At 38.8% G+C, this 22,491-nt stretch overlaps 1 protein-coding gene and 1 pseudogene across 9 annotated transcripts in view; one reads left to right on the top strand and one right to left on the bottom strand.

Moving 5' to 3' along the window:
* DNM1L (dynamin 1 like) overlaps positions 1-22,491 on the top strand; it is a 65,089-nt gene that overhangs the window by 33,418 nt on the left and 9,180 nt on the right. For 8 of the 9 annotated variants that reach the window (XM_019038661.3, XM_019038665.3, XM_019038667.4 and 5 more), the window contains 8 exons: positions 530-692; positions 4,659-4,779; positions 6,659-6,790; positions 8,420-8,626; positions 16,971-17,091; positions 17,313-17,468; positions 17,810-17,899; positions 19,670-19,762. In XM_019038661.3, coding sequence (XP_018894206.1) covers positions 530-692; positions 4,659-4,779; positions 6,659-6,790; positions 8,420-8,626; positions 16,971-17,091; positions 17,313-17,468; positions 17,810-17,899; positions 19,670-19,762 — 1,083 coding nt within the window. The remainder of the gene's footprint in view (positions 1-529; positions 693-4,658; positions 4,780-6,658; positions 6,791-8,419; positions 8,627-16,970; positions 17,092-17,312; positions 17,469-17,809; positions 17,900-19,669; positions 19,763-22,491) is intronic. The other variant, XM_019038668.3, reaches the window with a different exon arrangement.
* On the bottom strand, positions 11,229-13,326 carry LOC101146936 (nucleosome assembly protein 1-like 1; annotated as a pseudogene).

Below are 22,491 nucleotides of genomic sequence, written 5' to 3'. Positions count from 1 at the left end.
AAAAAAATCATCTCTAATCATTCCCTAGCCCGCTGTTCTGCCTTATTTTCCCACAGCCCTTACCACCATCTGTATACTATATATACGTTTTTGTTTATTATATGCCTGTTATTACTAAAACATAAGTTCTATGAAGGCAGAAAGTTTGGTCTTTTTAAAATTCACTACTGTAACATAATCTGAGATGACCTGAAATCACGTTCAGAAAAGTGCCTAAAATAGAGTAGGCTGCCAGTAAACACTTGGTAATTGAATGAATGAGTGAATGAATTTGTATCTAGCCAATCAACATTGACCAGTTCTTAACATGGCATTGTATTAAATCAACTTTTGATATTTGCAAGAGTTACACTTTGAGACTTGACACATTACCAGATTCATAAATACCATTGTAGTATATTAGTAATGTCTTTATTTTTATTTTAACTATTTGTAAATGGATATACCTATATTCTATCGATTAAATGTGGGTAAAAAAGCTGAGTTGATTTTTAATTATTAGTTCCTTGCTCATCTCTGTTTGGTTTAGGTGCCTGTAGGTGATCAACCTAAGGATATTGAGCTTCAAATCAGAGAGCTCATTCTTCGGTTCATCAGTAATCCTAATTCCATTATCCTCGCTGTCACTGCTGCTAATACAGATATGGCAACATCAGAGGCACTTAAAATTTCAAGAGAGGTAGATCCAGATGGTAAGGACAGATGTTAATTTAATGAGATGCTTATTTTACAATGGTAAATCTACCCTTGAGAAAGGAATTTTTCTCTTTAAAAACAGTATCTCTAGTTGTGAATACAAATTTAAAAGATAATGCTTTCCTATTTTTGTTTATAAAAATAGAAATTCTGATGGAAAATAAGGTTATTAAGTTGCTATACAGACTAGGCGAAAATATTTTACATCTTTATTTGTAATGGTTACCTAATAATTTAAAAATAATACAGTGGCTTTGCAAAAAGGATTTCTTGTTTTGTGACCTAGGTATTTGAATAGTTGACTTTTAAGAATAAATAACATAGCCAGGTGTGGTCACATGTGCCTGCGGTCCCAGCTACTCAGAAGGCTGAGATGGGAGCATTGCGTGAGGCCAGGAGTTCAAAGTCAGCCCGGGCAACATAGACTCTGTCTGTTAAAAAAAAACCAAAACACAGTAGGTAATCATTGTAGATTATTATGGTACAGTAGAGAATTATGGTATCTACATTCTGCAGAGGTAGAAAATATTTAGACATGCTCAAGGCACAGGGGATTTTTAGAAATGAAGGTAAAATCCTTTCATGAAGCATTTTAGCCCCAAGGATTAGTTCATACTGTGGGTCACTGATGCTTGACTAATGATGTAGTGCACATCTCATAGTATATAGAAAATGCTAGCTTGTAAGAGAGTGGTTACTATTGTTGCTAACAAATGTATGCATGGCCTCATATAGAAACCATTTTTTTCACCTTACTATTCAGAGGGTCTGAAGGTTGTGTCATGTTTTTCTTTGCCTGCTTTGAAGAATAATTTCCAATAAAAATTTGATAGGAAATAGTGCTAAGACTGCCAATCTGCCAATAAAAATTCCCATAAGCAGGGTCACTTTAACAATTTTTTTTTTTTTTTTTTTTTGAGATGGAGTCTTGCTCTGTCTCCCAGGCTGGAGTGCAGTGGCGCGATCTCAGTTCACTGCAAGCTCTGCCTCCTGGGTTCACGCCATTCTCCTGCCTCAGCCTCCTGAGTAGCTGGGACTACAGGCGCCTGCCACCACGCCTGGCTAATTTTTTGTATTTTTAGTAGAGACGGGGTTTCACCGTGTTAGCTAGGATGGTCTCGATCTCCTGACCTCGTGATCCGCCCGCCTCGGCCTCCCAAAGTGCTGGGATTACAGGCGTGAGCCACCGTGCTTGGCCCCAATATTTTATATTTCAAGTTTTTAAGAAACTCTTTTTTACCACTTGAGTAAATAATGTTCATTTCAGTTAAATTAAAAGATAAACTATATCAAAGAGTTTATTTACATTTTATTTTTATTATTTAAAGTAGACTGGGCTCAGTGGCTCATGCTCGTAATACCAAGCACTTTGGGAGGCCAAGGTGGGTGGATCACTTGAGCTCAGGAGTTTGAGACCAGCCTGGGCAGCAAAGTGAGAGCCCCATCTCTATTTAAAAAAAAAAACCAAAAAACAATTAGCTGGGTATGGTGGCACTGGGCTGTGGTCCTAGCTACTTGGGATGCTGAGGTGGGAGGGTGGCTTGAGCCCGGGAGGCAGAGGTTGCAGTGAGACGAGATCATGCCATTGCACTCTTGCCTGGGCTCAGAGCCAGACCTTCGTAAAAAAACAAACAAACAAACAAAAACCTGTTAAGCATTTTATATGTATAAACTCTATTTTAAACTGACCCTTGAGCCATAGGTATTGTCATATTTTTAATCTAATTTTTTTTTTTGGACGTAGGGTCTCACTCTGTTGCCCAGGCCTGGAGTGCAGTGGCACAATCATGCCTCACGGCAAACTTGCAGTCCTGGGCTCAAGTGATCTCCCCACCTCAGTCTCCCAAAGTGTTGGGATTACAAGAGTGAGCCACTGCACCTGGCTTGATTACTAATCATAATCTAGTAAGACATCATAAGGAAATAATCCGGCCCAGTATTATTTATAGTATAAAAAATTAGAAACAACTTAATACGGCCAGCAGTTGGAAAGATTAAGTAAATTACAATAATAAAATATGAAATAATTAAAAAGGATGATTTTGTAGATTTGTAGCAATACAGAAAAATGCTTGTAGGCTGGGCATGGTGGCTCACACTTGTAATCCCAGCACTTTGGGAGGCTGAGGTGAGCGGATCGCTTGAGGCCAGAAGTTCCAGAGCAGCCTGGCCAACATGGTGAAACCCCATCTCTCTAAAAATACAAAAAGTAGCCAGGCATGGTGGTGCATGCCTGTAGTCCCAGCTACTGGGGAGGCTGAGACATGAGAATCACTTGAACTGTGGAGGCGAAGGTTACAGTGAGCCGAGATTGTACCACTGCATTTCAGCCTGGACAACAGAGTAGGACAATGTCTCAAAAAAAAGAAAAATGCTTGTAACTGAAAAATACCATAGGTAAAATTGTACACTATGCAGAGCAGTTGGAACTCTCACACGTTGCTGGTGGGAGTGGTGTAGTCATTTTGGGAAACAGTCTGGCAGTTTCTTATAAAGTTAAATTAGCAGTCCCATTCCTAGGTGTTTAACCATGTTAAGTGAGAACCAGTGTTCATATAAAAAACTATATGCAAATGTCTACAGCAGCTTTATTCATAATTTTCAAAAACTAGAAACAACTCACATATTTCTCAGATGGGGAGTGAAACTAAAGTATAGTACATTCCATACAATGGGACACTACTCTGCAATAAAAAGGAATGGACTATTAATATACAAGAACACGGATGAATCTCAAATGCATTATGCTAAATGAAAGAAGCCAGACTCAAAAGGTTATGTACTATCTGATTTCGTTTATATAACACATTCTAGAAAAGGCAAAACTAGGAACGGAAAACTGGTTTGATTGGTTAGCATAAGAAAATTTGGTAGGGGGGGCGGCAGTGTCTTGAGTTGGTTGTGACATATCTCTTGGCATTTGTCAAAACTCTTAGAACTGTACACCAAAAAAGAGTAAATATTTTTATTTTAATTTTTGTTTATTGAGACAGGGTCTCATTCTATTGCCCAGGTTGGAGTGCAGTGGTGCAATCACGGCTCACTGCAACCTTGACCTGGGCTCAGGTGATTCTCCCACCTCAGCCTCACCTGTAGCTAGGACTACCACACCCTGCTAAGTTTTCTATTTTTTGTAGAGACAGTTTCACCACTTTGCCCAGACTGGTCTCGAACTGCTGGGCTCAAGCAATCTGTCCGCCTTGGCCTTCCAAAGTGTTGGGATTACAGGCATGGGCCATATCACCTGGATGTAAATTTTATACAGATTTTTGAAATGCTTACAAAATAGCCCTAAGAGTCAACAAAAAATTACATGTGAAAAAAATTTTATATATATATACATTACATATATACTATATATATTTTATATATACTATATATTATATATACGATATATATACTATATATATTTTATATATATACACTATATTTTATATATCACTATATATATTTTATATATATAGTATATATATATATTTTAGACGGAGTCTTGCTCTGTCACCCAGGCCGAAGTGCAATGGCACGATCTCAGCTCACTGCAACCTCTGCCTCCCGGGTTCAAGCAATTCTCCTGCTTCAGCGTCCCGAGCAGCTGGGATTACAGGCATCTGCCACTATGCCTGGCTAATTTTTGTATTTTTAGTAGAGATGGGGTTTTACCATGTTAGGCTGGTCTCGAACTCCTGATCTCAGGTGATCCGCCCGCCTTGGCCTCCCAAACTGCTAGAATTACAGGCCTGAGCCACCGTGCCCGGCAAAAATGTTTTAAAAAATTGTACACAATGTTTAACATTATTTTTAAAAAAGCACTGGTAAGTAAGTCATTACCAAAATGATGACAGAGATAATACTAAGTGGGATTATATATGAGGGTTTTCCTTTATTAACACTAAATAGTTTTGTTTAATGGATCATTTTCTTTCTTTCTTTTCTTTGCCCTTTTTTCTTTTTGCATTTACCAGGTCGCAGAACCCTAGCTGTAATCACTAAACTTGATCTCATGGATGCGGGTACTGATGCCATGGATGTATTGATGGGAAGGGTTATTCCAGTCAAACTTGGAATAATTGGAGTAGTTAACAGGTTAGCAGTTAGAATGGGATAAGAATTGGTAGCATTCTCACTTCAGAGCAAGTCTGAATTTCTAAAATCTGTTTGAAATGTGATACTGTACTATATATTTTCTCCCTTTTATTATGATCTTGGTATTGCTAAAGAATCCATTGCCCTAAAGGGAGAAAAGAGAGAGAATTTTTTTTTTTTTTTTGAAATAGGGTCTCTCTCTGTTGCCTAGGCTGGAATGCAGTGGCGTGATTGTGGCTCATTGTAGCCTCAACCTCTGGGCTCAAGTGATCCTTCCACTTCAGCCTTTCAAGTAGCTGAGACTACAGGTGTGTATCACCACACCTGGCTAATTTTAAATTTTTTTGTAGTGACGAGGTCTTGCCATGTTGCCGAGGCTTGTCTCGACTTCCTGGGCTCAAGCAATCCTCCAACCTTGGTTTCCCAGGTGCTGGGATTACAGGCATGAGCCACTGTGCCTGCCCCGTAGACATTTTTACTGGAAAATGTTTCTAAAGTAAGCAATACCACAAAATGGAAGAAATGTTGTAATAGCCAGGCTTTAAGAATTCTTGCCTATCATGTTAAGCTATGTATGAGGAGGTACTGGGTAAGGGAAAAATTATCTAATGTGCACCCAATCGAGAAAGAGTTTAAGGTGGCAGGATTTTAATAGATTGGTTTAATCCCTGGCATTAGTGATTCTTCTGTGTAATTGCCAGGATATATGTGACTTGGAGAAATTTTATTAAAGGTATCCTAATTTATAAATCGTTGGTATTAAAAACTGGGAAAAGGAAACTAGTATTGAGTGTCTAATTAAAGGTGACAAGATTTTAATCGATTGGTTTAATCCCTAGCATTAGTGATTCTGTGTAATTGCCAGGATGTGACTTGGAGAAATTTTATTTAAGGTATCCTAATTATAAATAGTTGGTATTAAAAATCGGGAAAAGGAAATTATTATTAAGTGTCTAATTACGTTTTAGACACTCTACTGTGAGCAATTTGCAAATGGTATCTCTTGGAATCCTCACAGCATCCCTTGAGGTAGGTGTTGATGTCTATTTTAAAATCAGAAACCTCAGGTTATACATTTAACCAAGTCACGTGGGTAGTGAAAGAGCTGGATTCGGATGAATATCTCTTTTAGTCCAAAGCCTTCATATGGTAGGAAACACTGAAATTATCATGAAATCTGAGTTATAGTCCTAGTTCTTACATAAACTAGATACAACGTAGGTTTAAATGACACCTAATGTCTTTGGGTCTCAAGCCTTTAGAAAATGAAAATGTTTTTACTGCCTGATACATAAGATCCATTCCAGTTGTCTGCTTCTATTTTAATGTCCTTCCATTCCAACCCTACTGTCATTCTCCCATCCCCACTGTCATTCTCCCATCCCCACTCCCAATTCCAGCTGTCTCCTTTTTCAGGTAAGGAGGTGGCGTAACACTGTTCATTGTTTGTAGATGATTGTTCTTCAAGTTAACTTAATTATTTTTGGGAGAAATTAGTTCCCTGTCCATGGATAAAATATACAGTTGACTAAGATACTCTTATATTTTTATACCTGTCTCTATACCTGTTACTTATTGTTTTTGTCTATAGTTAATGGTAATAATGAGGCCTACTCTATTTAGGCACTAGTTACTTACAATTCACTTAGTTCAAGTCTTGGCTATGCCAGTTAGTGTGACCTGGGGTAAGTTAGTTTTTGTGTGCCTCAGTTCCTTGCTATACAATGGGGTAATAATACCTGCCACATAAAATTATTGTGAGAATTAAATAAAACAGTCCCTGTCAGGTATTAGAGAACAATGCCTGGTGCTGTCATCATCTAAGGTAGGAAGAGGACAACAGTTAAGCTGAATAGTTTCGTTATTTTTTCAACCTCAGGAGCCAGCTAGATATTAACAACAAGAAGAGTGTAACTGATTCAATCCGTGATGAGTATGCTTTTCTTCAAAAGAAATATCCATCTCTGGCCAATAGAAATGGAACAAAGTATCTTGCTAGGACTCTAAACAGGTAATTTTTTTACCTTTTGGAAATGAGATGTGTTTGTTTTTACCAATTGGTGTCTGAGAGGGTTCATTTTCAGTTCCTTACATTTTCATACTGTTCCTAACAGCTTCACTTATGGTTTCTTATATAGTAGGTTCCTGAAGAGTAGATGTCTCTGTTTTTATTGGGGTGGTTGACATTACATCATCATGTAGTCTAGAATGAATGTTCAAGTGATTTTAAAATGTTTTAATTATGAAAATTTTGACAGTTAATTTAGTTTTGTGGCTAGAACTAGAGATGACTTCATTTCCACTTTGCATTTCAGGAACTGATTAAAATTTGTAATTTTCACATTATCTATTCTTAACTTAGAATGTGTTTTATTTACCAGGAAAGGGAGATGGAAAAACAAAGAAATAGAATGTCTTTTATTTCTATTCACTGTAGAAATAACTATACGTTGGATTCTGAATACCCACTGATGTGCGGGGACTAGAAGACCTTTCTAGATGATTTATAAATGACTGAAGTGGAAGCCATTTTCTCTTACTTTTATCTTATTCCCTAAAGACTGATAGACTTGGATCTTAATAAGGTTGATTTTCACTTTGCTGGGTACCAATTGTAAATGACAAGTCAATGAAACCAAAATTATATAGGAAGAATTGATTGGGTGGCTTATTTTCTCTGTGGTAATTGCAGTAATATGAAAATAATTTGCATTTTTTCCTTGCTTTTATTATTTAGGAAAAAACAATCAAAATTGTTTTTTTCCTTTTCACACACAGTTAATCAGTATGGCAAAGAATGCTTCTGAGAGCAGATATATGGGGAGTTTCCCCCATACATCAAGCAAGGAATTCTCCAGGGGATTCTAGCTGAATGTCCTTTAATTCAATGCTAACACTATTTACCTGGAGATAGTGTCAGCTCCCACAGGTTGAGGGTTCAGTCCCACAAGACTGCCCCCAAGTCAGATGCCAGTTATAAGCACAGGTTGTAGCCTGTGTTTCTGACTGACGGGCTATAAGTCAGGGTACCCATGATCCCCTTTCATGTTTGAAGAATTTGTTAGAGTGGCTCACAGAGGTCAGGGAAACACTACTTAGCATATACCCACTTACTGTAAAGCATATTACAAAGGATATAGATAAATAGCCAGATGAAGAGATGCACAGGGCTGGGCATGTGGGAAGGAATGTGGAGCTTCCGTGCCCTCTCTGGGCACGCCACACTCCAGGAACCTTCATGTGTTCAACTCTCTGAAGACTCCATGAACTGTGTCCTTTTGAGTTTTTATGGAAGCTTCATTGGCCATTGGTGATCAGCTCAACGTCTGGCCTCTCTCCTCTCTTCTGAGGCTGTTCTGGTGACCAGCTCCCATCCTGAACTATCTAGGGACCCCCAGCCACCAGTCATCTCATTAGCATGCAGAGACACTCTAAACACCCTTAATGCTCTTGGAGAGTCCAAGGATTTTAGGAGCTGACTGCCAGGAAATGAAGACAAAGACCAAATATATATTTCACAGTATCACATTTGCCAGGACGAATTATTTGATAGGTTTGCCCCATTGTAAAAATTTGACTTGTTTAGGGCTTTAGAATATACAATTTTACTTTTAAATCCTTCCTTTCTAACCTTTTTTAGGTTACTGATGCATCACATCAGAGATTGTTTACCAGAGTTGAAAACAAGAATAAATGTTCTAGCTGCTCAGTATCAGTCTCTTCTAAATAGCTACGGTGAACCCGTGGATGATAAAAGTGCTACTTTACTCCAACTTATTACCAAATTTGCCACAGAATATTGTAACACTATTGAAGGAACTGCAAAATATATTGAAACTTCGGAGCTGTAAGTAAGAAATTTTTCTGTAGATTTGGTTACCTAGATTGCTAGGTCACTTTTCCTTTTGTGAGGGTGACTTCAGCTCAGATTATCTGATTAAGATTTATTTTCTATAAAACAAAAATATAACTTTGTAGAGATAATAGGATGATGTCTGGTTGTGTGAAAATATGCTTTGTAAATGATATAAAGCAAAGTAAAATTGTCACGTATTTTTAAATATTTTAATATTTTATAAGTATTTAAATACTTATTTTAATATGTATTTATTAAATATTTTAATAAGTATTTAAAAATAATTTAGCTTTTAAAGTGTTTGTTTCTTTAGTACACACAGTATAATTGCTCACAAAAATTAGAAAATGCAGATAAGTAAAAATAAAACATAAAAACAAAATTACATGTTGGTGTGCACCTGTAGTCCCAGCTACTCAGAAGGCTGAGGTAGGAGAATTCTTTGAGCTCAGGAGTTCAAGTCCAGCCTGGGCAACATATTGAAATTCCATCTTTTTTTTTTTTTTAATTGAATCCAAATTTTATTAAGGATTTCAAGTTACATACTTCAGATTTCTAGAATGGAATGGAATAATTTTGGAACTGGAAAAATGGCATAAACACTGATATCCCTTGAAACTTCAATTTTATAAAGAAAATTCTTCTGCAAACCACATCCCCATTATATAACAAGACTAGGTATTATCGACACCTTCACTTTGGCAATAGCTGTTTCCTAAAAGAATGAAAAAGATTATTTTGCTACCTCAGTTCATTAAAAATGGGATTCTGGCCACACACAGTGGCTCATGCCTGTAATCCCAGCACTTTGGGAGGCTGAGGCGGGTGAATCACCTGACATCAGTTCAAGACCAGCCTGGCTAACATGGTGGAACCCCATCTCTACTAAATATATAAAAACTAGCCGGGTGTGGTGGCGGGCAGCTGTAATCCCAGCTACTTGGGAGGCTGAGGCAGGAGAATTGCTTGAACCCGTGAGGCGGAGGTTGTGGTGAGCCGAGATGGTGCCACTGCACTCCAGCCTGGGCAACAGAGCAAGACTCTGTCTCAAAAAAAAAAAAAAAAAAAAAAAAAAAATGGGATTCTATCTTTAAAGTTCAGAAAAAGCTGCATTTAGATGAACTACGGCTACCAAAACAAAACAAACAAACAAAAAAACAGAGTGTCTAATCAAAGCAAAGGAAATCATTTTGCAAATAAAGAGAACAAAGCTATTATCATTGGTTAAGGATTTCCAGTAGTAAGTTAAAATCTCAGGAGAGGAATGGATAGCATTACAAACAATGTGTTCACATTCCAAGACCTGAACACTAACTTCTCAAAAAGGAAGTTTCATCACCTCTAAAAATGAATTCAGTGTAATTTTGTTAAGAGCAGGAAATCTAGACCTTCCTCTAATGACAATCCAATAGTCCACCCTCGCCATCGTCAAAAGAAAGTTGCCTCAAAATTAACAGTAATTAGCCTGAGGTATTGTAAATGTGGCACTACAGTCTGAAATTTAATGGCATCTTTTGTCAAAAATAGTCTTATCTCCACTTTAATCTCATGACTACAATACTATGTGCTATCTCTGTAGTATTTACTACTATGCAGTCATACAGAAAAAAATTGTTGGACCTTGTGAAATAGTGCATCCATCCACTTCTATAAAAATAGGAGCCACATTGGCCAGGCGCAGTGGCTCACGCCTGTAATCCCAGCACTTTGGGAGGCTGAGGCAGGCAGATTACGAGGTCGAGCGATCAAGACCATCCTGGCCAACATGGTGAAACCCCATCTCTACTAAAAATACAAAAATTAGCTGGGCGTGGTGGTACGTGCCTGTAATCCCAGCTACTCAGTAGGCTGAGGCAGGAGAATCGCTTGAACCCGGGTGGTGGAGGTTGCAGTGAGCTGAGATCGCACCACTGCACTCCAGCCTGGGCAACAGAGAGAGAGACTCTATCTCCAATATATATATATATATAATATAATAATTATATATAATAATATATATAGAAGCCACACAAAGATCACTAACTGATAGTTTAGTTGATAACTGTTTTCCAGTTTAGTTATCAAAGCATGGTGTGAACAAAATGCTGAGTGTCAACACTGGCATTACAAATAGGCCCAAAATTTGAGCTTTTAATGAGAATGAGAAACATTTTATGAGATTTAACTGAATATGCCTTAACACATCCATGAGGTAGTTAAGTAAACAGTACTACACATTTTAATACATAGTAAACAGAAGCATGGGTAAGTGACATACTCTTACTTCAAGCAATAAGAATTAGAAGAAACCACAGAAGCTTGGGGCCTTCTCTCTAGCTCTACCCCAAAGAAAATGAACTTTAATTTTTTTTTTTAAAGCATCGTATCACTGAAGATTTTCTTCTTCTTTTTTTCTTTTTTTTTACACTTGCTTATTAGTATAGTATCTCTTTCCAAAGGTGGTACCCTTTTCAATAATGTGGTAAAAACTGAGTATAACCCTTAATTCAAGCTAGGCCTCTGCTTCTACCTGAATTGGTACAAAATTAAGACATCTTGTAAGAACTAAAATTGTATTTGAAATTTTTATTTTAGGCTACAAAAACAAGCAAACAAACAACAAATAACTTGAAAACAGGTCTTGTCAAATGATGTAAGTTCATCCTTTCCAGGGAAGCAGAAGGTAGACCCTACCACAAAGAAAAGATGCTTAGTTAATGGAGGTTAAATTTAAAAGTACAGTGAAATTCAGGCTAACTTCTGCAAAATCCTGTTTTATTCACCTCACTGTGGTACCAGTAACTATACTGAGTCAGGGTACTTTACAGTTAACTATGTCACCTATAACACAATAATCCATTAACAATCTAATAGTTATTGGGTGTGGTCATACTGGAAGTTCTTAAATTCTTAACCATATAGTTGTCTTGCCAATTTTTTTTTCTTTCAGACGAGTCTTGCTCAGCCACCCAGGTTGGAGTGCAGTGGCACGATCTCAGCTCACTGCAACCACCGTCTCCCGGGTTCAAGTGATTCTCCCGTCTCAGCCTCCTGAGTAGCTGGGATTACAGGCACCCGCCATCATGCCTGGCTAATTTTTGTGTTTTAGTAGAGACGGGGTTTCACCATGTTGGTCAGGCTGATGTTGAACTCCTGACCTCAGGTGATCTGCCTGCCTCAGCCTCCCAAAGTGCTAGGATTGCAGGCGTGAGCCACCGCGACTGGCATGCCAGTTTTTTTTTTTTTTAAACGATGAGTTGTCTTAGTACAAGTCTCTGCATTTCTGTAACAAAGTAATGAAAGGCACAGCTAATCCAAGCAGACTTAACCCTATTCAACAAACAGCAGAAAAAATACTTTGGTTCTTCAAGGAAAAAATTACGAAAAAAAAAAGTGTTTCCTTTAACAGTTGTTAATTTTCATAGCTGTACTCCAAGAGCTATATAAAAATATTCCAGAAGAACCACATTATGTAGCAGCGAATGAACATGTGTGACAGAATTTGTGCATTCAACATACCTGGCAGAAAAACTAGTGAAAATGCTAGGTAGAACAGATTGGTCTTTAAAATATCAGTTTCCTGTCCTTTAAAACAAAAATTACCCAGTCTACCAAGAAAATACAAAAACATAAGGCAGTAAGTAAGAGTTGTGTTTAGGCTAGGACAGTGCAGGTTATCCTCAAGGCCACATATATCCTGCTTCACTGCTGCTTGCACTCTGCTGGGTTTTGATCCTTCTTTGGGTCATAGTCTGGATCATTTTCCTCATCTCCTTTGTCCTCCTCTTCCTCATCTGCTTCTTCACCTTCTTCATCATACTCATCATCATCATCTTCGCTTCTCCAGTAAACTATAACACCGATCTTGGGATTGTTTGCTCACGTAAAAAGTGACCAATTTTGAAATCTGCAGCAAGGATAGCTTCAGCATCATCATCCAGATCTCCACTCTCAGGAACTTCAGGAGGGGCAAGAAAATTAAAGATTTGAGTCATTGGAAACTGTTTTAGTCACAATACGAATTGTCCCATGTCCCTTGTGTTTCTGCTGCTGCTTAATGGTTTTCAAAATGGCATTCTTTCCTTTTTTCCAGTCTATGTGGCCCCCTGTACAACCCATAATTTCTTGTCCATCAAAGGAAAAGGGATCAGAATCATCTGGTTCTGGTTCTAACCTCATCCTATATGTCTTTGTCAGCACTTCATTTGTAAAATATTCACTGGGTTCAAAGTGAAATTCTAAGACAAAACTCATAGGCTGGCCAGCATCTGAGAACTTCACTTTAGTATCTTTCACATGCTTCAGAATAGGTTCATCATGTTCCTGAAGCATATCACTGGGCAAGTCAACATTCTTAAAAACAGGTAACCAAAAATTCAGGAATTCCTTTGGGGTCTTCTTTTTCTTCATCGTTTTTCTCATCTTCAGTCTTGGCCTTTTCTTTCAACTCCTCTGAAATCTTATCTTCTTCATCTGGTTTCCATTCACATTCTTCCTCTGTAGGTTCATAAATTGTATTAATAATCTCAGATTGCTTATCAAATAGAGGCTGATAGAGAACAGCATACTTCCTTTCAAGATCGTGAACTTCCTCATAGAATTTGGCTTCTATCTGTGCACCTTTAACTTGCAGGTTTTTGAGAGCATTCACTCCTCTTTTAACTACCCTAGCTAGGCAGGTTGTCATTGTCTGCCATGTTGTAAGAACTCCAAATATCAGTGGCTAGTATGGGAAGCCAGGCGGCTGGAGCTGTGCAGGCAGTGACTCAGGGCAGCAGCGGTGGTGGGGAGGAGCAAGAGGCAGCGCCGCAAGCAGATGGCGCTAAAAAAAGAGACCCTATCTCTGAAAATGGAAAAAAAAACAAACTCTTAATTTCACCAACCTGAGATAATTCCTAAAATTTGGCATTGACCTAGGCATTTTTGTATGCATCTACAACACATAGATGCCTATACTACATGTCTTTAAAAATCAGATGCTATACCTATCTTGGAATCATTTCTCAAATCATGTAACAAATAACTTTCTGTCTCATACATTACATTATCAGTCTGAAGATTTGCATAGTATTTTACTTTTTAGATATACCCTCATTTGTTAGGCCAGTCTCCTACTACTGGATAGTTTGTTTTCTGTTATATACACATATAAGCTGTGATGGACTACCTGCATCTGTCTTTGGGGCTTTGTGTCCAAGTAAACACTAAGGATAAATTTGTAGAAGTAAGTTTATTAGATTAAAGGATATAACATCCTTAGAATCTTTCATTACATATTGCATATTGTTAGCATATTGTACTGTTTACTACTAGCAAGAACATCCATTTCTCTACACCCTCATTAGAACACCTTTTTATTTTGAAATAATTATAGACTCACAGGAAGTTGCAGGGTGATGTACAGGGAGGTCCCATGCACCCTCCACTGTGTACCCTTTCCCCCATCTCCCCCACTGTTGGACATCTTGCATAACTATAGTACAATAACAAAGTGAGAAAATGGACATGGGTACAATCCACAGAGCTTGTTCAGATTTATATGTGAACTTGTGTGTGTGTGTGTGTGTGTGTGTGTGTGTGTGTAGTTCTGTATACTTTAGTGTGACCAAGATGGTCTTCATATGAGTCAACTCCGTAAAGAGAGTATTTATCAGACTAATTATTGGTTATATGTATGGCATATTGAGAAAAATAGATTACCACAAATGGGCCTTTAAAGAGTTTAGTGGGTAAAGTAGGTCAAGGTAATACTGGGCTTGATTAGGCTGCAAAAGTATAACTTTTATTTAAATACTTCTTATTGTTAGATATAATTCATATTCAGAAAAGTACATACAGTGTATATGCACACTTTATAAATAGGTAATAAACCAATTATCTGTGTCCACCTAATCAAGCGTTTCAGACACTGAAGAGAGACCATTTACATTTATTTCAGGGTTTGGGAGAACTCCACATTTAAGAAGGCATTTGAATTGGGCTCTGAATAGAATTTGAGAAGGCAGTAATGAGAGGGCATTTTAGGCTTGGCAACAGCAGAGAATAATGCAAGAATAATGTTTTTGGAGAACAGCAAGTATAGTGATGGGACATAATAGGAGATAAGGCAGGAAGGGTGTCTAGGAACAAGACTGTAGATACGAAGTTTTTTCTGTCTTGCTCTGTCGCCCAGGCTGGAGTGCAGCTGCGCGATCTCGGCTCACCGCAACCTCTGCCTCCCAAGTTCAAGTGATTCTCCTACCTCAGCCTCCCGAGTAGCTGGGACTACAGGCGTGTGCCACCACGCCCGGCTAATTATTTTTTATTTTTTATTTTTATTAGAGATGGGGTTTCACTGTGTTAGCCAGGATGGTCTTGAGCTCATGAACACGTGATCCACCTGCCCTGGCTTCCCAAAGTGCTGGGATTACAGGCGTGAGCCACCGCACCCAGTCCCCCTTTTTTTTGAGACAGTCTCACTCTGTTGCCCAAACTGGAGTGTAGTGGTGTGATCTCGGCTCACTGCAAACTCCGCCTCCTGGGTTCAAGTGATTCTCCTGCTTCAGCCTCCCGAGTAGCTGGGATTACAGGCACGCACTACTATGCCCGGCTAATTGTTTGTATTTTTAGTAGAGATGGAGTTTCACCATGCTGGCCAGGCTGGTCTCAAACTCCCGACCTTGTGATCCGCCTGCCTCGGCCTCCCAAAGTGCTGGGATTACAGGCATGAGCCACCGCGCCCAGCCGAAATTCTTATCTATTAAGCAGTTACTCATTCCCCTCTCCTCCCTCCAGCCCTGGTAACCTCTAATTTAATTAATTAATTACTTTATTAATTTGAGACAGAGCCTCACTTTATTGCCGAGGCTGGAATGCAGTGGCACAGTTTGGGCCAGTCTCTGCCTCCCAGGTTCAAGCAATCATCCTGCCTCAGCCTCCTGAGTAGCTGGGACTACAGGTGCCCACCACCACACCTGGCTAATTTTTGTATTTTTAGTAGAGACTGGGTTTCACCATGTTGGCCAGGCTAGTCTTGAACTCCTGACCTCAGGTGATCTGCCCACCTCAGCCTCCCAAAGTGTTGGGATTACAGGTGTGAGCCACTGTGCCTGGCCGAATTTACTTTCTGTTTCTGAATTTGCCTACTGTAGATATTTCATATAAATTGAATCATTTGGTATTTGTCCTTTTGTGCTTGGCTTACTTCTGTTAGCCTAATATTAGACTAGTACTTTTTGCCTGAGCTACTATAAAAAAGTACTCAATAGTGATTGTAAAAATAGAGAGGAAGGGATGATTTGGGGAGGCATTATAAAGGTATTTGTAGAATTCAGATGGACTTGAATTTAAAAAAAGATAATACCAGGGTTTCTAGTTATTAAACAAGATAGGAAACATAAGGTGCTCAGTAACTATATCAAGAGATTTAATTTGTCTAAGGCTGGGCGTGGTGGCTCACGCCTGTAATCTCAGCACTTTGGGAGGCCGAGGTGGGCAGATCACGAGGTCAAGAGATCAAGACCATCCTGGCCAATGTGGTGAAACCCCGTCTCTACTAAAAATACAAAAATTAGGTGGGCGTGGTGGCACATGCCTGTAGTCCCAGCTACTTGGGAGGCTGAGGCAGGAGAATCGCTTGAACCCAGGAGGCGGAGGTTGCAGTAAGCCAAGAGTGCACCACTGCACTCCAGCCTGGGCGACAGAGCGAGACTCCGTCTCAAAAAGAAACAAAACAACAAAAAAAGAGAGATTTAATTTGTCTAAAGCAAGAGTAGGGCTGGGCACGGGTGGCTCACGCCTGTGATCCCAGCACTTGGGGAGGTCAAGGCGGGCGGATCACTTGAGGTCAGGAGTTTGAGACAAGCCTGGCTAACAAGCTATACTTATTTATTTACATATTGTCTATGGCTGCTTATGTGCTTAATGGTAGAGTTGAGTAGTTGCAGCAGAGACTGTATGGCCTGAAAAGCCTAAAATACTAACTATGTGACCCTTTATGGAAAAAGTTTGCCAACCTCTACTTCAGATTGTGAATCAATGGAAATAAATATAAGGCACTGTTTCCTGTCCTCAAGGAAAACTAGGGCAGAGAAAAGGTGCTTAGCAATTCTTAGTTAACTGTTGTTTTATGTCAGAACATTTATTATATTTACATATATATATATAATTTAATGATTCCTTTTCCCATTTAAAAAAATGAGAGAAACTAGTTCATAATGAGTTGAGTTAGAACACATGGTAATGGGAATGAATGAAATTGTTTATCTGAGGCTTTCTCAGAAAATAAGATGAGCTTAAAGCTTCTAGAAAGACTTCTAACTTGTATCTTCTTTTCCTTTTCGCAATGCCAGAAACCATATACTTCATTGCCTTTCAGGTGTGGTGGTGCTAGAATTTGTTATATTTTCCATGAGACTTTTGGGCGAACCTTAGAATCTGTTGATCCACTTGGTGGCCTTAACACTATTGACATTTTGACTGCCATTAGAAATGCTACTGTGAGTATGTTTAGCTTTTTAGACTGTAAAAAAAAATGAGGTTAAAGTTTTTCTTACCCATATACTGTGTCTTTTTAAATTTAATTATACAGTTTATTTTGCTCTCATATTTGAAATTAAAAAGCATTTTTCATGAAAAATACAAAAAATGTGACTTTCTTAACCCTTGGGAAGAACTGAAATTACATATATAATAAGAGTTCTAAGTTTTATTTTCTCAGGGTCCTCGTCCTGCTTTATTTGTGCCTGAGGTTTCATTTGAGTTACTGGTGAAGCGGCAAATCAAACGTCTAGAAGAGCCCAGCCTCCGCTGTGTGGAATTGGTTCATGAGGAAATGCAAAGGATCATTCAGCACTGTAGCAATTACAGTACACAGGTAACGGAGAGAAATGTAACAGGTTTCACATGAACTAGAAAAGGACATGAAGTGGTGGTTTCACTGGGTGGAAGGAAATGTATAAGATGGGATACAAGGTAAAATCTGTAGTTCCCTTACCTGAAAGTGACTTGAAATAGGATTCTTAAATGTAGTCTCCAAATTGAATTCAGTATTTCTGTGATCATTAAGTAAAAGAAAATGACTGTTAGCCTGGCATGGTGGCTTATACATGTAGTCTCAGCTACTTGGGAGGCTAAGGTGGGAGGATGGCTTAGTGAGACTATGACTTTAAAAAAAACAAAAAACAAACACGTTTTTCTTTCATCTACCATTTATAGGAATTGTTACGATTTCCTAAACTTCATGATGCCATAGTTGAAGTGGTGACTTGTCTTCTTCGTAAAAGGTTGCCTGTTACAAATGAAATGGTGAGCTACTATAGCATAGATCATTGTAATTACTATTAGTAAAAGTTTAAATTTTTGCTTGGCTGCTTTTTAATAAGCATTATATGGTTACTTTAGAGTTTAGGCATAATGTTTTCCAGTGTATTGGGAGGAAAAACAAGTTGAGTTTCAGTCCCATTTTAAAGGAAAATTTTTAATAATTCTGGTATAAAGTGCATTTTTTCTTCATATTTTAATCATTGTTAGCCTGCAGGCATGGGTTTTCTTGAAAATAGATTTATGATTGAGGGGTGTGAATAGCTTTGCTGTATTATTTAGCACCACTGATCTTAAGAGAAAATTAGTTCCATCTTTAGCCTCAGTAAACTGAGCATTTATAGCACACTGTTACTTTGAGGTACATCGGAGTAATCTGGCCACTTCTGCAGTTTGCTTGTTATGACCTAATAACTATAATATCGTAGTTGCTTGCTACTATTCTGTGGGTTGCTGCTATCCACACAAATAAAAATGCTGAAATTGGCAGAAATATGGGATAAGCATTTAAAATTGCCCTCATGCCTCTAATTGTTGGCTGGGTTTTTTGTTTTTTGTTTTCTTTCTGATCACTAAAAGTGCATTTGGGTCCTTGGCTCAGGATGGTGAGCCCCGTGGAGGTTTACTAAGAGTACAAAACCATCCTTGGAATGTAAGTGCTGCTGCTTGGTTGTTTCTTTAGCGAAGATAGCCCTCAGATTCCGATGTCTAAGACTGAATTTAGCCCAGAATCATTGGACCTTCATTTTAATAGACCCTTTTTACCCAGTTCTGGACTGATAAGTGCCGTTCTGATACCTGAGATTTGTTAGGACAGCACATAATAAAGGGCTTAAGTTTATTCTCTCTGTAAGACTTAGTGGTGTGGTGGCTCACACCTGTAATCCCAACACTTTGGGAAGTCGAGGCGGGTGGATCACTTGAGGTCGGGAGTTTGAGACCAGCCTGACCAACATGGAGAAACCCCCTCTCTACTAAAAATACAAAATTAGCCGGGCGTGGTGGTGCATGCCTGTAATCCCAGCTACTGGGGAGGCTGAGGCAGGCAGGAGAATCACTTGAACCTGGGAGGTGGAGGCTGCGGTGAGCCGAGATCGCGCCATTGCACTCCAGCCTGGGCAACGAGAGTGAAACTCCGTCTCAAAAAAACAAACAAACAAAAAGACTTAGCAATTCTGTAGAGGGCTGGATAAATTAATTTTAACTTTTCTTTTTTATTTTCCTCTTAGGATTTTGAACTACATATAATATTTTAACTAGGTGCTTATAGTTAAGGCTAATCAGTCACTACCTCAGGTCTTTAGACGTATCCTTTACCCAAATAAGTTAACATCTTTAACTTATGCCTTGTTATGAACTTATTTTCTTATTGTTGAAAATGAACTAAAAAAGTGACAGGGAATAGTGGATGATCTGAAGTTTTAATAGCAAAGATGCATAAACTGTTGGAATTTAGATTTGCATCAGGTAGATGACTATTTTTCCCTAACAGTAAAATACTTGTAGTTACTTTAATGTAATTTTTCCCTCGTAGAAATGCAGTTTTAGATGCTGAAATGTAAATAATTTTAAAGCTAGAGTAAATTATTGTTTGGCATAAGATTTATCAGTTGGAATATAATTATCAAGTAATTTAGGCATAAGTTTCCTGTACTTTTTCGGTATTGTCTGTTTCATAAGTTTTATATATAAAGTTCTCAAAGTAAAATATGGTTGATGTATTTTTGTATATCGCCTAACTTACTTTTCTTCTAGGTCCATAACTTAGTGGCAATTGAACTGGCTTATATCAACACAAAACATCCAGACTTTGCTGATGCTTGTGGGCTAATGAACAATAATATAGAGGTAAATATAATTCTTAAATGCTTTTTCACAGATAGAAAAATCTGTTGTAACTCAGTTATATCAAACTCATTTAGCATGGAGTAACTATAAAATAGACATGTGCCACATTAGTACCTGCTGCATGTCAGGAAATATGCTGAGGGGATTACATTGTTTTCTTAATTCTCAAAACCACCTGCAGGCATTATTACTTTCTGCTTATGAAACTGAAATTCAGAAAGAATCTGAAAATTCATTGATTTGGTGTGACTGGCTCTATTTTGGTAACTTACAGTTTATACCGGGGAAGTGTGTACAACAAAGTATTTAAAATTGTTTTCATTTGGCTTTGAAAGCTGTGAAGGAAACACTCAAGAATTAACCAACTTAGCATAAATTTGAAAAAGCAGAGTGCTTTTTTCACCACTACTGGGGTGGCTGCATTTCATGGATCTTTTCTTTCCTTTTGATTTTAATGTAACAAATTGAATAAGATCTCAGATGGAGCCAAGGCTGGTGGACAGAGCAATTTATCCAGAAGCTATTTTTTTCCTCTGCCGCTTTTCTCCAAAAATAGTACATTTTTCTGCTACTCCCTAATTCAGTAAGACCTGAGTCCCCTGCTATACCAAATTTCCTCTTCTGCATATCCATGGTGAGAAAATTGTAAACATGCAATTCAGAAGCTGGAAGGGATCCTGTGTTATTGACTTCAACTCTGGTTAAAACAGATGGGGTGGCCAGGCGTGGTGGCTCATGCCTGTAATCCCAGCACTTTGGGAGGCCAAGGCAGGTGGATCACCTGACATCAGGAGATTGAGACCAGCCTGGCCAACATGGCAAAACCCCATTTCTACTAAAAATACAAAAAAATTAGCCGGGCTTGGTGGCAGGTGCCTGTAATATGAGCTACTAGGGAGGCTGAGGCAGGAGAATCACTTGAACCCAGGAGGTGGAGGTTGCAGTGAGCTGAGATCGCGCCATTGCACTCCAGCCTGGGCAACAAGGGCGAAACTCCATCTTAAAAAAAAACTGGGGAGCTTGAGGCTTACAGATAGCAGTTATTCCTTCGGTGCTTATTTTGCAGGGCACTGTTATAGGAAGCAAGCACCTTCTTAACACAGATATAGGGAACTAATTTTTGGTTACATAGCTGGGGGTGATTCCTGTTATCAGAAAAAATTCCAAAATGCATACATGAGTAGGCACTTCAAAACACTCAGAAAGTAGGCCAGATCACAGTTATGTTAAAAATTAGCATATAGACACTTAAAGGATTTAGTTCTTTTTACATTGAAACTAACATCATGAAAAACTTGTGTTTGCGGTAGTTTTGTTACACTGACAAGGTCATATGTGATATGATTTCAGATTAGTATTTTTCTACAAATGAATAGGTTTCTGGTTTTAATGACTGTGCCAGAGAACTTTATGTGGATATTTTCATTTAATCTTTACCATACCCTGAGGGCAGATCATGTCATTAACAGATTAGGACACTAGGGCTTCAAAATAGTTGGTAAGCTGTCCAGCTAGCAAAGCAGGTACTCCAGATCTGCTGGGGTCCAGGAGCAGCTCAGATCATAACTGGTTAGTAACAGACTAGGGTGAGAATTCTAGATACCGTGCCTTTTGCTTTGTATCCCTGTTCAAAACGTACGTTTTATCATGCTAATTTTTTATTTTGAAGATTGTTAATATCTATACTTTTATTATCTGTTATTTTTTATTACTGAATACCCACCCATGAAAAAATAAAATTGGGTCAAATTTCTGTCCAAAAAAATTATTACACATGAAACATCATTGTGGGCTGGGTGCGGTGGCTCATGCCTGTAATCCCAGCACTTTGGTAGGCTGAGGCAGGCTGATCACCTGAGGTCAGGAGTTCAAGTCTAGCCTGGCCAACGTGGCAAAACTGTCTCTACTAAAAATAGAAAAATTAGCCGGGGGTGGTGGATGCCTGTAATCCCAGCTAGTAGGGAGGCTGCAGCAGGGAAAATCCATTAAATCCAGGAGGTGGAGGTTGAGCAGTGAGCCAAGATCACACCACTGCACTCCAGCCTGGGTGACAGAGCGAGACTCCATTTCAACAAAAAACAAAAACAAAATCATTGTGAGGCTTTAACTTATATTTTTTTGCAAGTTGGACTGTGTTCATGAAATACTTCCTACTTAGGAGCAATTGTGACTTTAACCTAAATAGTTTCTACTTTATCTGATGCTGCCTGTGAGAGATCCATCATTAATTAACATCTACAGATTTCTATATCTTCATTAATCTTCTTTTTTTTTTTTAAAGACAGAGTCTCACTCTGTCGCCCAGGCTGGAGTGCAGTGGCATGAGCTCTGCTCACTGCAACCTCTGCCTCCTGGGTTCAAGCAGTTCTCCTGCCGCAGCCTCCTGAGTAGCTGGGATTACAGGTGTGCGCCACCACGCCTGGCTAATTCTTATATTTTTAGTAGAGACAGGGTTTCACCATTTTGGCCAGGCTGGTCTTGAACTGCCCTCAAGTGATCTGCCCACCTTGGCCTCCCAAAGTGCTGGGATTACAGTTGTGCGCCACCACGCCTGGCTAATTTTTATATTTTTAGTAGAGACAGGGTTTCACCATTTTGGCCAGGCTGGTCTTGAACTGCCCTCAAGTGATCTGCCCACCTTGGCCTCCCAAAGTGCTGGGATTACAAGCATGAGGCACTGTGCCCGGCCAATATTTTCATAATCTTTTACCTGTCTTGGTGCTTGGATA

This window comes from Gorilla gorilla, chromosome 10 (genome assembly GCF_029281585.2).
Source record: "Gorilla gorilla gorilla isolate KB3781 chromosome 10, NHGRI_mGorGor1-v2.1_pri, whole genome shotgun sequence".
Classification (NCBI taxonomy): domain Eukaryota; kingdom Metazoa; phylum Chordata; class Mammalia; order Primates; family Hominidae; genus Gorilla; species Gorilla gorilla.
Note: the sequence above shows the minus strand (reverse complement) of the source record. Positions and strands in the feature narration are given on the sequence as shown.